This window comes from Petromyzon marinus, chromosome 42, assembly GCF_048934315.1.
Source record: "Petromyzon marinus isolate PM22_M1 ecotype Great Lakes invasive population chromosome 42, UKy_Petmar_22M1.pri1.0, whole genome shotgun sequence".
Lineage (NCBI taxonomy): Eukaryota > Metazoa > Chordata > Hyperoartia > Petromyzontiformes > Petromyzontidae > Petromyzon > Petromyzon marinus.
The window spans coordinates 8,527,850-8,546,257 of NC_133708.1; the positions used below are offsets into that span (position 1 = coordinate 8,527,850).

Genomic DNA, 18,408 nt, shown 5'->3' on the forward strand with positions numbered 1-18,408 from the left:
CAAGGCGAAGAATATATATATGTGTGTCTCTCTAATTTTCCGGTTTTTGTAAGCTATCATCCCCCCCTCCTCCTCCCCCCCCCCATGATACGCCCCCGTTTTTGTTTGCACCTCAGAGGTGGCAACCCTCGGTCGAAGAGACAATCACCGCATTGGAATTCCAAACCTTGGTCACATTTATTGCATTCTCTTTTTTACTGCGTAAAGGAAATCGGCAAACCGAGCCGCCTACGTCCGTCACTTTGTCTGAACTACAGCGCAGAGTCGCGATGACTCAACGCTCTGTGGTGCGTTACGATGCTGACAAATATGCTGTCAGCGCACTCCCCCGTCCGTAACGAGTCGCGCAATTCTGGCTTTAAGCTCGCAGACCCTGGCAAGGATGACAACTTCGTAGTCGACTGTGCTTGACTACCACCTATTGGACGTAGCTGCGAAGAGCAACTTAGAAATACGGCCTCGTAGGCAGATCGTTATCTTTGAGTGTGTTTTTATCCGCGAGTATCTTCAGAGAGCTGGGGGTTGGTGGATCGCTGCGGGAAGAGTTTCTGTTTGATCCACACGTCACTGATCATCGCTGTCTGATTCACATGTAACTGATCATCGCTATCTGATTCACATGTAACTGATCATCGTTGTCTGATTCACATGTAACTGATCATCGCTGTCTGATTCACATGTAACTGATCATCGTTGTCTGAGTCACATGTAATTGATCATCGCTATCTGATTCTCATGTAACTGATCATCGTTGTCTGATTCACATGTAACTGATCATCACTATCTGATGCACATGTAACTGATCATCGCTGTCTGATGCACATGTAACTGATCATCGCTATCTGATTCACATGTAACTGATCATCGTTGTCTGATTCACATGTAACTGATCATCGCTATCTGATTCACATGCAACTGATCATCGTTATCTGATTCTCAGGTAACTGATCATCGCTGTCTGATTCACATGTAACTGATCATCGCTGTCTGATTCCCATGTAACTGATCATCGCTGTCTGATTCACATGTAACTGATCATCGCTGTCTGATTCACATGTAACTGATCATCGTTGTCTGATTCACATGTAACTGATCATCGTTGTCAGATTCACATGTAACTGATCATCACTGTCTGATTCACATGTAACTGATCATCGTTGTCTGATTCACATGTAACTGATCATCGCTATCTGATTCACATGTAACTGATCATCGTTGTCTGATTCACATGTAACTGATCATCGCTATCTGATTCACATGTAACTGATCATCGTTGTCTGATTCACATGTAACTGATCATCGTTGTCAGATTCACATGTAACTGATCATCACTGTCTGATTCACATGTAACTGATCATCGCTGTCTGATGCACATGTAACTGATCATCACTATCTGATTCACATGTAACTGATCATCGTTGTCTGATTCACATGTAACTGATCATCGCTGTCTGATTCACATGTAACTGATCATCGCTGTCTGACTCACATGTAACTGATCATCGCTATCTGATTCACATGTAACTGATCATCGTTGTCTGATTCACATGTAACTGATCATCGCTCTCTGATTCACATGTAACTGATCATCGTTGTCTGATTCTCATATAACTGATCATCGCTGTCTGATTCACATGTAACTGATCATCACTGTCTGATTCACATGTAACTGATCATTGCTGTCTGATTTACATGTAACTGATCATCACTGTCTGATTCACATGTAACTGATCATCGCTGTCTGATGCACATGTAACTGATCATCGCTGTCTGATGCACATGTAACTGATCATCGCTGTCTGATTCACATGTAACTGATCATCGCTGTCTGACTCACATGTAACTGATCATCGCTGTCTGATTCACATGTAACTGATCATCGCTATCTGATTCACATGTAACTGATCATCGCTATCTGATTCACATGTAACTGATCATCGCTGTCTGATTCACATGTAATTGATCATCGCTATCTGATTCACATGTAGCTGATCATCGCTATCTGATTCCCATGTAACTGATCATCGCTGTCTGATTCACATGTAACTGATCATCGCTGTCTGATTCACATGTAACTGATCATCGTTGTCTGATTCACATGTAACTGATCATCGCTATCTGATTCACATGTAACTGATTATCGTTGTCTGATTCACATGTAACTGATCATCGTTATCTGATTCTCAGGTAACTGATCATCGCTGTCTGATTCACATGTAACTGATCATCGCTGTCTGATTCCCATGTAACTGATCATCGCTGTCTGATTCACATGTAACTGATCATCGCTGTCTGATTCACATGTAACTGATCATCGTTGTCTGATTCACATGTAACTGATCATCGTTGTCAGATTCACATGTAACTGATCATCACTGTCTGATTCACATGTAACTGATCATCGTTGTCTGATTCACATGTAACTGATCATCGCTGTCTGATTCACATGTAACTGATCATCGCTGTCTGATTCACATGTAACTGATCATAGCTGTCTGATTCACATGTAACTGATCATCGTTGTCTGATTCACATGTAACTGATCATAGCTGTCTGATTCACATGTAACTGATCATCGTTGTCTGATTCACATATAACTGATCATCGTTGTCTGATTTTCAGGTAACTGATCATCGCTGTCTGATTCACATGTAACTGATCATCGCTGTCTGATTCACATGTAACTGATCATCGTTGTCTGATTCACTTTGTTAAATTTGAATCACAGTTTCTATGATCACTGTTACATTGTTTTTATAGATTTATTTTGGTGATTTCTAAAACGTTGTGCTTTAGCCATATTTATTTGTTGTAGTACAGAGTTAGACTAATAACTTTAATCTAAATTGTGTTATGGTTGTTATTGTTTGACTTGCATCCCACTGGGATTTTTTGCACACAGCATTAATATACGGTGCTTTTTCTGGAAGACTTTGCTGTTTTTTCCTGGATTTTCTGTTGCGCGTGGTCACTTTAAGATGTTTCTTGTTCATGTTTAGTTTGTTGCGGTTGCACCCGATTCAAGAGCCGCATGGCTCACGGGGCTATACCTAATAAATGAACTGAACTGAACTAATGTAACTGACCATCGCTGTCTGAATCACACGTAACTTATACCTGTCAATCCGTTATCAGTGCCGACCTTATCTCAACGTTCATCCTACAAAGTCCCATCACCACGAGGGAGAAACACAAAGAAACAGACAAAAATAATTTGGCCGTATTGAAACGGCTGTACGCTGTATGGACCTGAAAACTCAATTTCCACGTCCAATAATATGGGGTAACCCGTATGGGTTGACAGGTGTGCGTAACCTAACATCGCAAATTCAATTGGGCGAGGCACAATGCTCCAACACGCAGCTCAACCTGGAAAGCCTCACCTGGTTCTCGATCTGCATTCGTCCATCAACTGTTTTGTTAGATAAGCAAAGGACAATGACACAGATCCTCCCCCCCCCCCTCTCTCTCGTATCGCTTCAACAGGCTGTGGAGGCGAGGGCTGTTCGCGATCCGCGCACGCACATAGCGCACATTGCTCTCATGCAACTGTGCACTGGGTGCGCACGCTTGACGCCTCCAAAATATTGTTTGTCGTCGGCGTCAAATTGGACGCATTTTAGAATGCTTTTAGCCCAAATGTGCACTACTTAAAATAGGCTCCGTGTACAATACCGGTCTGTTGGCTGAGCATGAATGATTCAAACCATTAAACAGGATACACCTGCAGGTTGCCACCCTTTAATGACTATTTAATGAGAGCATTCGCGTATAATTTGGAAAATGTGTCTTCTGCAATTGAGGCGCATTTGTCAAATTACGCTCCATTGAAAAGACCCAAAAGTGTTCATGTATTTTGAAAATAATTTCCCTTTCATGTAGTAATTTCATTATTGTCATGCAAAACTGCATTATCTGTGTGCATTCAGCGATTTTATTTCAGGATGATATGTTATTATTGAATATAGAAATTGCCGCAATTGTTTGTAACCTGTGCACTGTAGTGATACAATAAATGATCAACTAAACTTTGAAATTTTCATGACGAACACATAATAAACGTAGGGCCACAGAGTTCCTCTGGCCAATTAAACAAAAAATGATCTGGCTGGGTGCTCCCAAAGCAGTTCTAACAGATTAGTCAGAACTACTTCCCACTCACAGAACTAAGGTCCCTCTCAGAGGCATAGGTCGCAGCCCTGAAAATACCTCGCTGACACCACTGCGGACAGAAGGGGCCTCAACAAAGACGGCGGCCGTCTGGAACGCTCCTTCCTTCCGATATTGGGAAGCCACTGGTAGCTGTACACTTTTAAATATTAGATTGAAAACTCGTTTCTTTAGAACTGCGTTTTGTGTTCAGTTTGTTTGTTGAGTGTTGTTGTCCTTCCCCCTGCACCTCCGATTAGCACGGTTGGCTACGCACGGTGCGAAAGAAGTTCAACATACATACAACTATAGGTAGAAGAGGTTGGTAGACCGACACTTTACCTCGCCACGTATGATTTGCCAATCAACTGACTGTGGCGTGCCCAATTATACTGCTCGGTGGACAGAGGAGGCGTGGGGGCGGGGTGGAATTGAAGATATTTTCACCAATGATTCAACTCCCATCCTGGGAGATCGAATCGAAGCAGATGCTTCTGGGATGCCAACCATTACACCACAGCCTCGCAGCCTTAAGTCTTTGTCGATGTCTCTTTCTTTCATGGCCGCCTCCTCGTTCATTGCACGCTCTTAAATACATTTTAATCGCGCTCAGAAGGGCTTTAAGTTCGAAGGCAAGGGATTAAAAAAAAACCCATGCCACATGGACAAAACGTCTATTAAACGAGTTTTAGTTTTGTTATCACCACTGCACACACATTACTTCGGTATGTATTCACCCCGCCGTCGTCTCTGGCTTCATTAAACTGGGCAACGATAGCGTCGCAGCCCTGAAATGTCGTTTCTCACAAACAACTCCACTTGCGGTGGGCCTCCACTCGATGGTCTTTTGGTCTACTTTTCCCATGCTGGCCAGACAGGTTGGAAAAGGTGCGATTACCCACACCTTTAAACCCACCAGCTCAGACGAGGTGGGGGTGGGGTGGGAAGGGAGAATTTTCAGAAAAACTCGGCCAGAGCTCAAGACTGTTGCACTGCGGAAGTCAAACCCAAGTGACCACTGTATTGTGTGGCCGACCATTGGAACGGGGGGGGGGAGAAATGTCGCTTTATTTATTTACCAATTGAGTTATTTACTCATAATAAAGGTTTCTGGGTTAGATCGCGTTATTTATAAATGTGTCGTAACCCTCCACCACCCGACACGGCCAATCAGCAAAAAAAAGTGTCACGTTGACAAAAGACAATTAGTTCACTACTTTAGCCCACCGGTGTGTTGAAGAGTGAATCCACAACATTTACAGTTTGCTGATTGGCCGTGTCGGGTGGTGGAGGGTTACGACACATTTATAAATAACGCGATCTAACCCAAAAACCTTTATTATGAATAATATTGGTCGCGAAAGCCTACGTGTTAAACTGAGTTCTTTACACTTAATTTGATGCAAAAAAGGGGAGCAATTTGTCCAAAAACAGAAAATAGACGCGCTAAAATTGACATAAAAGAATAATTCGGATTTATAATTAACGGGGAAAAGGCTACGCCAATGTTTACCATTGTGCGCTTTGTCTCCGGAGAACGCATTCATCGTGGACACAGTTTAAAAAAATGTAATCCACGGCCTTTGTGGGAGCGATCAGCGCATGCGCGTAGTCATAAGCTGCGGTCATTCTAGCGGGCGCAATTACAATTCGAGCCCAAAATATGCAGCAAAGGAGATGCGGTAAACCTGGGAACGCTTGGATCCACGCGAGTGTAGTGATATCCGACACAGCAGGTCTTCCATAATAGGCGTCTTTATTTCTTCCAGCGCGAGGCACGCGGGTCTTCAATGATTCCCTTCACTCCAAGCGTCCCCAACTCTCTCGCTTCCCCCTTTATATGTCCCTCAAAGCCCCTTTCCCGAATGCTCCGTGACTTCCCGTTTTCCCTGGGGCCAAATCACTTTTCCCAACGGATTGCAGCCGTCCCTCCCTCCCTGTCAACCATCCTCAGTTTCTCGCTCTTTCCATGCTGTACTTCTACCTCCAATTCACACTCAAAGTACCTGCCTCTAACCAATCCCCTTTGAGGCCCCGTTCAGTACCAATCAGAGGGCTTTGTTTTAATCCGTGTCCATGCGGTGGTGTCCGACACGTGAGGTGAGCATCGTGGGTAGTGATACATTCTCTAAACTAGGATGCTTCCTATCAAGGGGCACACAGTGTGTTGGTGGATAACCTCAGAGTTAATATTATCAGGATCAGAATCTGTTTTTAGACTGGATGCATCCGATGAGCTGTGAAGCTCGTTTTCACAGATGGACACTATGTTATTGTATCCAGGTGCAGTGACCTTAAGGGTGTCACTATGGTGTGAGCGCCAGGCACTGTCACAAGAATGCTACTGTGCATCTGGTACCCCTCTCCCTGGGGCCAGAGTGAGTACGGCATGCGAGCGGGCCCTAGGGGTCATAGTCCTGGTGACGGCCTGAGAGAGGGCAAGTCAGGACATGGTAGTCTGGGTGAACCCGAGAGGGCACGTGACCGGGACAGGGTAGTGAGGGGGGCCCGAGGGGGGCTTGAGGGACACGTGACGCCCGGTCGAGATCCTTCGGGAAAGGTCTCGAAGGGGGCGTGGCCGAAGGCGGAGCGAGGCCACGCCCAGGAGCATAAAGGGGCGGTCCCGAGAGCCTTCTTGGCTGTACTCTGGAATCAACCCTCGGCGCTCAGTCTCTCCGATCTGCGGGCTCCGCTCGGCATCGCGGGTCAGTCAGGAGGTTACTGACTGACCCGGTTATGTAGTTACCTTGTAGCGTGTTGTCTCCAAGTTAAGTGAGTGCCTCCGTGTTCAACACTATACAGGTTCCCCTTTCTGGATCTCGGTGAAACAAGTGACGATCCAATTTGTTGTACCGCACTTTTTTTCCAATTTGATACCTGCATTGCAAATTTAGGAGTATTTATATTTAGTCGTTAATGCATTATTTATGACAGTTTTCATTGGTATTATTGCATCATCTCCCCAGAAATGTTGCATAATGATCTTGATACGGTCATCCAATCTGAGCAACGGCCTCCTTTGTCGACAGTGATATTCTGTGTGACAGTGAGATCACCGCGTACGTCGTTAACGTGTTTACATGTACACGTGTAACACACACACACACAGGTTCCTTGTTTATGTCAATCCACTGCTGGATGAGGACCTCCCCGCGCCGTGTGGGTCATGCAGGTTATTTGACCATACTTTACCAAGCTGGTCAATGCTGTTTTGTGAAATCGGGGAGAACAGTACTGTGCGAACGATCGATTTTGTTGCACTGCCATCCGCTGACAATATAGGACCTGGTGGATCTGTGGTGGTCACCCGTCAATGCACCATCCAGGCTAAGGACTGCTTAGCTTCCGAGATTTGATGAGACCGGGGCCGCGAACTTTAAAACGCACCACTTCCCAATGTGGAGCATTGCGGCCTAACAGAATGTATTCGGACATATTCGCCCGCTCTGTATATCCACATAATTGCCTGTATTAAATGTTTTACTTGAAGTGACTGTTTCATTTGTCAACTCACGTTAAGCAGCGTCAGTTCGACTTAACATTGCTTCTTTTTGCTTATAACGCAGTTGAGGCGGTGGGCTTACTTTCCCAAGGCTGGCATCAGAGTAGGCATTATCAGCACAAGGCACTGCCAACAGATTACCTATCCTCGATAATAGCACCCGATATGCCTATAATCCTACGGTAAAGTTTGCGACTTAACCAAAATTATGAGACGGCTGTGGGCGGCGTGCCAAAAATCACTCCAGGCGATGTGGCCACGAGGGGAAGATGAGGGGGGATGTGACCCGGAGTGGGACCGTGACCTTGTGTCCCAGACATGGAACTGCATCGCTGTCAACCCCACACAGTTTACCCCGTATGCTTGTACAGGGAAATTGAGTTTGTCAGGTCCATACGGCGTAAAACCGGTTCAATACGGGCAATTTTTTTCGTCTATTTGTTTGTGTTTCTCCCTTGTGATTGGACGTTGAGATTATTATAAGGGGCACGGGGTGACCAACAAGGTCTATAAATCAATCTGTAATAAGGTAGGGCACCGATAAGGGGTTGACAGGTATGGGAACGTATTGCATCAACCTGCCCCGCACTGAGATAGCTGTTGTGGGAGCCACTCGATTTCCACCCCCCCCCCCCCCCATTGGCGTCTCAGGAAGCCATTGAGCGGATCAACAAACAAGACCGCTCCATTGTCGGCATCTTCCACCGCGCGACGAAATAAGATTCCCCGAAAAATACGGCACCACTTGTGTGCGTCTCGGTTCGAAAACAAGCGCCGTGTGCACGAAACGGAATTGTTTCGAAATTGGTTCGGTACGTTCCCCGTGCATGCACGGTTACGAGCATCACAGCTCGTCGCGTATCGGAGCTCAGCGCACGGCGTGTTCCCGCAAATGATATGCCCCCCCTTTTTTTTTTAAGCGGCCAGGGTTACACTCGAGAAACCCAATCTGGTGCCGTGAAGCCGAGATGGCAGCCCGCTTGCCGGGCGGTGAAGAGCAAGTTCAAACAATGTGTCCGGACATGTATAATTGAACAAGACGCGCCGAGTGTAGGGCCATTGATGTGCTAATGTTGAGGACTCAAAGGCATCGCGGGCAAAGCACTTCAATGATGCCGGCCAGTGGGGGTACACCACCCGGAAAAAGTGGCAGTGTACCAGATGTCAAGCCGTCGCAGGTGGAAATGCCATGCCTGACTGAATGGCACAGTGAGTACCGATTATGTTGGGTCTCCCTTCCACCGTGGCGTCGCGAAGCCAGCATGAAAGTTGTCTCCGTCTCTCGTGCTGCGACGTGAATGTGCCGCGTGGCGAGTTGCAGGTCCGTGGAACGTCATCTAAAGGTGGTGTTGTTTGTTTTTTACGTTGTGCTGTTTATTTCCTCATTGCAATGCGGTTTTAGCGATTTAAAACAGAAACGTAAGGTGATACAACAAATTTACCTTTGACAAAACCACACGCTTTCTACTTGCAAGCCTGTTGTTTTATACGTGGTTTGTATTTGTAATGATACATTCCAAAAAGCGGGAAGCTAACACGAAATCTAAGCGAGATATATGCTTTTTGTTCTATTTACAAACCTACTGTTTAATAAACGTACCATATTTATCCGTGCAAACGTATTGGTTAACTGCAGCTATTTTTATTTGTTTTAATCCTCGAACACTATGAAGGACATGTTTTGAATTGACATGTTGTTGGTTTTGATTTAAAGCTTTCGTGACTGCAGGGATTCATATTCTTGGTTCTTTCGGTAAAGTCACGTAGAAGGGAAACAATAAAATAATAAAAACATAAAACAATACAATTCTCACGACGTTTCGACTGCAACACAAGCAATCATCATCAGGTGTGTATAATATGTGTATAATATGTACCACAGCAATAAAATTTTCTTGCTGTGGTTTTGACACCTGATGATGATTGCTTGTGTTGCAGTCGAAACGTCATGATAATTTTATTGTTTTATATATTTTTTATTTTATTGTTCCCTTCTGCGTGACTTTACCGAAAGAACCAAGAATATGTTGTTGCTTGTGTCACGGATCTTCATGTGTCCGCGATTCGTTTGGACAGCGGTAAAAAGGCTGGCTAAATTAATTTGTTCCTGGTCTCTATTACTTGCGTTGAACTCCTTTCGCACCGTACGTAGCCAACCATGCTAACTGGTGATGCACAGATGACACATATGTGCTTTATTAGTGGTGGTGCTGGCACTTTGGCGGCCCTAAGTAGACGTTTTTGCTTCTGCTATAAATGTCCACGTGATAAGCCACTTTGGTAAGCTATCATTTGTGAGCAGGTAGCTTCTGTAAAAGAACTATGTAGCCCAGGAGGCCTTACCTAGTAAAAAAAAAATAGTTTCGTTTATAGTTTTGTTTAGACGATACAGAGATGTAGTGACATGAGAGAGGTGTAAGACATGAGAACAGCGATGTAGTGAGATAAGATATCTACAGATGAGACACAGATTATACAAATAAAGACACTTTATGTTAATTGACATTTTACTGTTGATTAGGATCTGAATTCGAGCTGGTATTTGGTTCACCCCTGTACATTTTTTTCATGAACCAAGGGCCCAATGCGTTGCATTAGCAAACTGATGCGTTTGCTTAGTTTGCTAATGCATTGCGCCAACAGTGTACTAAATTTCGATTGAAAGCTTTCGTGACTGCAGGGATTCATCTTCTTGGTTCTTTCGGTAAAGTCACGTAGAATGGAAATAAAATAATAAAAATAAAATATAATAAAATAAAATATCACGTTTTATACATAATAAAAGAAAATATGACGTTTTATTTTTATTATTTTATTTCCATTCTACGTGACTTTACCGAAAGAACCAAGAAGATGTTCAGTGTACTATTTAACTCACGGCCACGACACGAAAAATACAACGTGACATTCATCGTCCTGTGTAAATATGGCACTCCTTTATGATCATCGCATGAAAAAAAACTGCATTGAGATTTGAAAAGGAATTCATAGATTACGGTTTGGGCTAATAGCTGCATTTTTAAATACCCGCTATGAAATGTACCACATTGGGGAGAGCGTTAACAAATGCATTAACATTTCAAGATCACGCTCCAGGAAGAGCTACGCGTGAAGTGTTTAATTTATGTGATGGTATCAAGATGAATTTTCTCACAGCGACTCCACCGACCCAGGTGACAGGTGTGCGTCGGATTTTCATCTGCAGCCGTGCGGAGGCGGTGCAAGCCGGTGATCCGGCACTCTGGAGACGGTCAGGGTTGGTGGATCGCACGCAGATCTTCTGAATCCCCCTTTTGATTGTGTACGTCAAGCATGTTCTAGTAGACGAATCGTACATCACGGGACCTCCCTTGCCAGTATCGGAATGTAAGAATAGGTTTTACGCTTTCAGGCAATTTAACGGTTGTGTTAAGATGTTGAAGCACCAAACTGAAACCATTTGCAAGGAATCAGACTTGCAATAAGCACATATACTCGTGGCGAACGTGCAAACACAAAATCATGCTCTGGTCTAACACTCTTTGAGACTAGGTTCTAAAGAAAGCTGTCTCTGGTGTGGACCAATCGGTTTCAAAGACAATGCATCATATACTACCAGAACATGTCCACCACAAAAATGTGGTTAATGCGGACATGATTACTTGCGAAAGGTTTTCAGTTTGGTTTCAGTTTGACGTTATAACATCTTAACACCTATTTTAATGCCAAAAAGGGTAAAACGTATTCTTATACGAATAGGAGTTTGTTTCAATCTGTACGGGGATAGAGTCCCTTGGACGCTTGTGGGTTTTCTACGAGAGCACACTCATCTGAAAAATAAAATTAAAATAAAACTCAATGCAGGATCCTCCCGACGAAAAAAATAAAGTCCTATGACTTAGAGTGGCTCTGTTGGATAACTAAGTGAAACTAATAAAGAGCCATTAGCTTCATCCCTCAAATTCGGCCCACCCACGGGAATTGCCGTGGTTGTGAATTGCGAGCGTGCAATTGTCACACACGGCGCTCGCTAGACTCCGCGGTGTGTTCCTCTTTATTTTTTTCCGTCCATCTCGCGAACCCCCCCCCCCCCGCCTCCCCCCCCCCCAAAAAAAAAATCCGTCAATGTGAATCACTGCTGAACAGCGGGCGTGCATTTGCATTGACGGGTTCACTGAGCGAGACCGGCACCGCCCTGCGAGGCGACCGCTAGCCGAGGTAAATGTCAGAGCCGTTGTTCATATTTGAATATCATTCTGAGATTAATAATTATTCGTACAAATAACTCATCGTGAGCTTTTGTAAAGGCGGGCGGTGCGGGGGAGGGCGACCTTTGTCGTATCGAATAATTTGATCGCTTGCCCATGTTCGCTTTTTCACATGAATGAAATGAACATTTGTTCGAGTTAATCTTCGGCAGACAGTTTGGAATTACGCTCTACATGTACGCCCTCTCTCCACTACAACAACAAAAATGTCAGGCCTTTTTTTTAGTAGTTCGTTCTTCAAACAGGGCTCAGCCGTGGGTCGGCGTTTCAATTTCATTCGACAGAAGATTTGGCCATCGGTTGCCTGGATTGCTCTTAGCATGAGATATGGCTTACATCAATCACATCAATCTTGCTGAGCAAAAACAAATTCGCGAACAGATTCAAATCTTGACCTCATACACAGGCCACCCCACGATCAAAGACAAATTCAACCAAAGGGGAAAGACCCAGGACAGGTTCAGAAGTCACTTGCCAATGATGTTACTCATGATTGTAAATTGAACTGAGGCCACTGGATTTCTAAAATCATTGAGTGAACGACCGCTATTGTCATTCTGGCTGTCGCCTCACGAGGCTGGTTGTAATTACCGGTGAAACGTCGTACCCGAATTGTTATTGCTGTGGGCTTACTCTGCAATACACACAGGTGTGCTGAACTAGTAACTAATTGGCGTGTTTCGTTTAGGTGACAAACCTTACTAATTGATTTAATGACACATGTATATTTACGTGATCTAACCCAAAACAACTCTCTTATTATGAATTGTCATTCCCTATAATTCAAAAATACTCCACGTCCTCTGAAACCTCCAATTAGCACGGTTGGCTACAGACGGTGTGAAAGTCGTTCAACATACGTACATAGGCTGTTGGGGGCAAGTGTAGTTAGCGATCACTGATAAAGGTCAGGATGGCACACGAAGGGGTGGATGGTGGAGCCTTCAATCACGCAAACCACCTTCATCTCCTCGGCATTGATGATTATACACAGGACCTGACGCTCATTGACGGCTGACTAAACCTAGAGGAGGTCCAGGGCCGGTTGTGATAATGGCCACTGATTCATACCGTGGCCAGGAATCGAACTTAAGTTGCAAGGTTCCTGGTGCAGAATATCTTAACCACTGCCCATGTCACTCCGTCCTAATGCAAGTGTAAAAAAGTGACATCTTATGCATATGGCCTTGAAGAGAGACAGAAATTATCCAGTGGCAAAACGGTTTTGCAATAGATAAATGAATAAATAAACATGGCTTTGTTTTGAAATACTTAGTGAGGTACGCTAACCTTAATGACGACAATGGCTTCAGAAATGTCGGTACTATTTAGTGGAATAGAATGTTCTTCCTATGCGAAATTACTTTCAAATGAAAAAACGTGGAGATCGTCACAAATGTGTTTATCGGAGCACGTGACATTTTGTTTTGTGGTTGTGGAAATATGATAAAGGTGATAATGTATGCAAGTGGCATTATGCCACGTCAGCTTTTTAACACCGTATTCGCGCACTGTGCGAGCAAGGAAGACCATTCACACACGTGCATGCATTCTGTGATGCTTTAAAAAGCCTTTGTCCTCAGAAATATAAGCGTGTTTAATGAATGCGTGCTATCTGCTTTGACATATGGATCAGAAAGATGGGTGCTGTCGCAAAAAATAATGATAGAGGCGAAAGCTGATGAATTCTCAAAGAAACATGAAGCTATGCATTCTCGGAGTTATACTGAAAAATAGGAAGAGTGACAATTTGATTCGAGAACATAGGCCATTTAGAGAGACATCGTATTGTATGTATGTTGAACTTCTTTAGCAGCACCGACCGTGCTAATCGGAGTTTACTGAGTGGCCACGGCAGCTTTCCATACCCGTCAAGTTTTTCTTTGTTCAAAACTAGTTCAAGAAGCCTGTCTCCGCCAGGAAACATTTTTCAACAAGTATAATAATTAACCTGATATGATTTTTATTACAATTTTTACCTCAGTTTCAGTTTCATTTATTTGGTATAGCCCTGTGAGCCATTCGGCTCTTGAATCGGGTGCAACCCCTACGATCAGACACTAACAACCACTCCAAAAATGTGTATTTTGTTAACTTGATTCAAATTCTTAAATTTAATGACGTACCCATCAGAAACCGCTCAATTTAAAGATTCCGTTCATTTTTTATGAGAAAGAACACAAATGAACGAACTTAATATTTTATGAGTGGAAGCTCCTATCTTTCACCGTTTTCAAATTATTCAAATTTGAACATAAATTGCGTATTGTTTTTTTCAAAAACTGCTTGTATCCAAAATATCTCAAGAACAATTAAAGATAGAACCAATGGTTCTTGCAATCTTATATAATTGAAGGTTTTCTGAATGACACGCACAAACAGTTTTACGAGGATGTGGGTGCCTTAAAATGAAAAATCGCAGATTTCCTGATTGTTCCTGTTGTTTGTGTCCTAAAAGCTACCTATGTACCAAATTTTAGCTTTCTACCTCTTTGGGAAGTATCCTGTAGGTTTCTGAGACATACATGTGCAGTGTCAACGATTCAGAGTTTCTAGGAGGTACTTTCTTTATTAACAACTTCCACGGTCTCGTCCGCACACTCTCCACAGTAGCTTAGCCTCGCCTGTACACAACACCGGCCGTCTAACACTCACGACGCTGGCTGAGATCGCCAACTCCTCTCCTTCGCAGCGCAACGTCTAGCGGAGACGTTCAGCGACGACGGCGACGAGACGACAGCAACGACGAGACGAGTCCACTCCCAGAACCGGCAGCCTCGAGCCCCCCACTCTCAGCTCCTTTTATGCTCCCGGCGTGGCCCTGACCACGCCCCCCTTCTCGAACCCTCCAGCAGGTTCCAGGGGCCTCCAGGCGGGGTCCTCCATGACTCTTGCCCCAGTTCTTCCTCTCTGCCCACACACACCGTGCTCACCGTCACCGGCGTGTGCGCTGTCTGTCCACCGCAGTTGCCGCTGCTGTCCACCAGCCGGCGCTATTACACTACACAAACATACAGATTTTAGGCCTTTATATAGATAATGTAAAGGTTATCCTAAAAACAGCTGAAGAAAAGTAAACGAGTTTGTCCAGGACATGTCACCACGAGAAGGGATGATGGCCAGTGGGTGAGAACGATGCCGGGCTGGCATCCGAGGGAGGAGGGTAAACAGCCGAGGAGATGGAGCGATGTAGTCGCTCGTGACATGTTACATCGCTGAAGCGTGATGTGGACAATGAGGAGGTGATACAATCCGGAACGTGATATCACAATGTGACGTCGCACATCATGACATCACTGGGACGCGTGGCATGTGACATTAATAAGTTCACCAAGTTGGATTTTTTATTTATCACAACCTTTTATCTCGGAGTTTTGTACTATCCTTGAATACATTTTCCAGTTGTAGTCTAATATAATAGCAACCCAACTTTATAATCACAATTTATGTATATTGGATCATCTTTACAAAGGTTATCCTGATCCAGACAGACAGCCAAGGCTAATGCGCTGACGAATCCAATTTTTATTGGAACACGTAAACAAATAGCAAAGCGTGGCATTATTGCTTAGTTTTGGGTGAGTTCTGAACGCACGAATTCTGCCTGATGACGAAAGCTACACGTGACACCAAAAGCAAGGGTAAATAACAAAGGATTACAAACTCAAAAAAGAACACGGACCGCTTACATTCATACTGCCCCAAATATATATGTGAAAGCGGTGGATGGGTGCAATTCGCCAGCTCTCCGACAAAGAAAATGATTGTTAAACCACTTACAGCTGATTTCGCTCTTGGTCACTCTACGTAAACTATACGCAAGAGACGGAGAATGCTGCGTGATTAGTTTGCGCCACGCTAAGACCTGAATGGTTTGGATTGCTGATTGTTATCGGGTGTGTTATGTTGTGTTACATTAACTTTGCACCGCAAAATATTGCATTGTCTTGTGCGCAGTCAGAACGATAGTCGCTGGCAGGAGACTGATTCCACTGATGATTAACGAATCTTTATTCAAAGCATGTTGAAGTCCGCAAACAAAAAATGTTTCCCTGTGTTTATGAAGGATGATTGTTCCACTCGTAAAATGTCCACTTCAAATACAACAGTAACTAATTTGAAGACTCTGTTTACAACCGTAGTTTTTTTTATATATATAAATACATATTTTAACAAGTATAGAAAGTCAAAGAAATATGGTGCACAACTTCCAGATGATGAGACAAACAGGTACAAGAATAGCAGCTCCCCCAGCTATCATCCAGGGAAAGAGAGAATACAAAAAAAAACAGAAAAGGGAGAGAAATGTTCAGCTCAGGAAGAGGTCGGAAAGAGAAGGGAAAAAAGTGGTAGAAAGAAAAAAAATCGGAGCAAGACGGGGACACGACAGGGTAAAGGTCAATCAGGAACAGTTCAACAATGGGCGTACGGATCTTCCATTACATCATGAACAACTACATTTTTATATACTTAGCAGTACTACACGTGGCATGCTAAGTTACACTCTGTATACACAATCAGGGAGTAGTCATCTGTTCACTGTGGACTGAACCCATTGAACCTCATTCGATTTCCCGCCGGAGCTAATATCTGTGGCGAGCGACGATGCGGATGCCGCATGATTGAGCGGAAGACGAAAAAAATATGAATACGTGTGACTGCGACCACGTCCACCACCCCATGGCACTTCCCCAACCGAATATAGATGTTGCAGGTGGTGTTGTATCTTCAATTCACCGACCCTCAGACAATGCAATTGAATGGCTAACTCACTTGGAACTGAATCTCTAACAGTTGCTCTTCATAGGCCACACCGAAACCATGAGTGGCGAGGGATGTCTCACCTGGTCGTGGCCACCCTCGTGGAAGTTTGGCCAAAGAACCCCCCCATGACCAACACGGCGTGAGCTGGCCTTCAACCCGCAGAGGCTTGATAAAAGGACACCAAATCAAGATGCATTAATCAATGAATTAACTAATCAATCAATTAATTAATTAATTGGTTGATTGTGCCGTATATTCAATTAGGAGAAGCGTAAGACATACGCACGCGGCATTCTGTATCAAAACATTCACGCGTTATTACAGTTTTGCGTTAATACTATACATATATATGGACAAAATGCAACGGTCTTCCTTCTCTGGAATTCCTGTATATTGCGAATTTGCTTTGACATTGTCACTGAAATGTGTGCATGGAAATTTCAATTTATAATCACAAAAGGGCAACGTGGTATTTATGCCAGAAGTCATTAAGTGAATCAAGAATAATAATAGGCTTTCCCCTATTCTTTGGGTCTTTCGGTAGAGCCACGTTGATAAAAAAATATAGTAATAAAATAATATTGCAAATTATAATAAAAAAAACGTTTCGATCGCAACACAAGCAATCGGCATCAGGTGAAACAAAAATATAGCGGGAGAGCTGCTGAAGCAGGCTGTTGCATAGGTTTGAGATGGGCGTGGCCAAAGGGTAAGTGGGCGGGGCTAGAAATGGAATTTGCATGTTAATGTAAGATCGGAGAGCTGATATTTCCCCTTTTTTCTGGCAGCAAAACAGGTTTAAAGATCTTCTTGGTTCTTTCGGTAAAGTCACGTAGAAGGGAAATAATAAAATAATAAAAATCAAACGTAATAAAATACAATACTCACGACGTTTCGGCCACAACACAAGCAGCCGTCCTCAGGTGAAGAAACAGAACTGTTGGAAAGACAGCCCACAGTTCTGTTTCTTCACCTGAGGACGGCTGCTTGTGTTGTGGCCGAAACGTCGTGATCGTTTTATTTTATTGTTTTATTTTATTATTTCCCTTCTACGTGACTTTACCGAAAGAACCAAGAAGATGAATCCCTGCAGTCACGAAAGCTTTAAATCGAGGTTTTAAGATGTTAACACCAAACTGAAACGTTTTTTCAAGGAATCATGTCCACATTAACCACAGGTACTTTTCGCGTCCTCTGGTCTAACGCTGTTTGAGACGAGGCTCTGAAGAAAGCTGTCTCTGGTGTGGACCATTCAGTTTCAAAGACAATGCATATACTGTCAGAGAATATTTTTTGTTTGTATTTTCACCACGAGTATCTGTGGTTACTGCAGCAATGATTCCTTGCAAAAGGTTTCAGTTTTAGTCTTTTAACATCTTGACACCTGTTTTGTTGCCATAAAAAAGGGGACTACCTATTCTTATATTTTGACACTGGCAAAGGAGGTCCCATGATGAAATCAAGCAATTGCGAGTATCAACATATGTGTGTGTGCATGTGCGCGTGTGTGCCCGTTAGTTCATTCGCGCGCCGTGTACTTATTTTGCATATTCTATGAGTTGTTGCTAAACTGCATTGCAAATTGACTGCGAAGGGCCTCTCTTGGGCGATGTCTCGTCCTGTCCATTGGATAGCCTACCCCGGCAGAGAAGAAGCCATTCGTTAGCTGGGCAACTCTGCACACTCAAACTGTGGAGCGTTTCAGATTCGAAAGCCTCGTCACTTATATATGTTGGGAAGAGTGTG

General features: G+C 43.8%; 1 protein-coding gene across 1 annotated transcript in view; it reads left to right on the forward strand.

Annotated features, from left to right (window-relative positions):
• Window positions 1–7,670: 7,670 nt before the first annotated feature.
• The window catches only part of LRTM1 (leucine rich repeat transmembrane protein 1), a 28,724-nt gene continuing 17,986 nt past the window's right edge, over window positions 7,671–18,408 (forward strand). Inside the window, exon 1 of the mRNA XM_032969665.2 lies at window positions 7,671–8,860. Within this exon, the coding sequence (XP_032825556.2) occupies window positions 8,722–8,860 (139 nt within the window). The 5' untranslated portion in view covers window positions 7,671–8,721. The remainder of the gene's footprint in view (window positions 8,861–18,408) is intronic.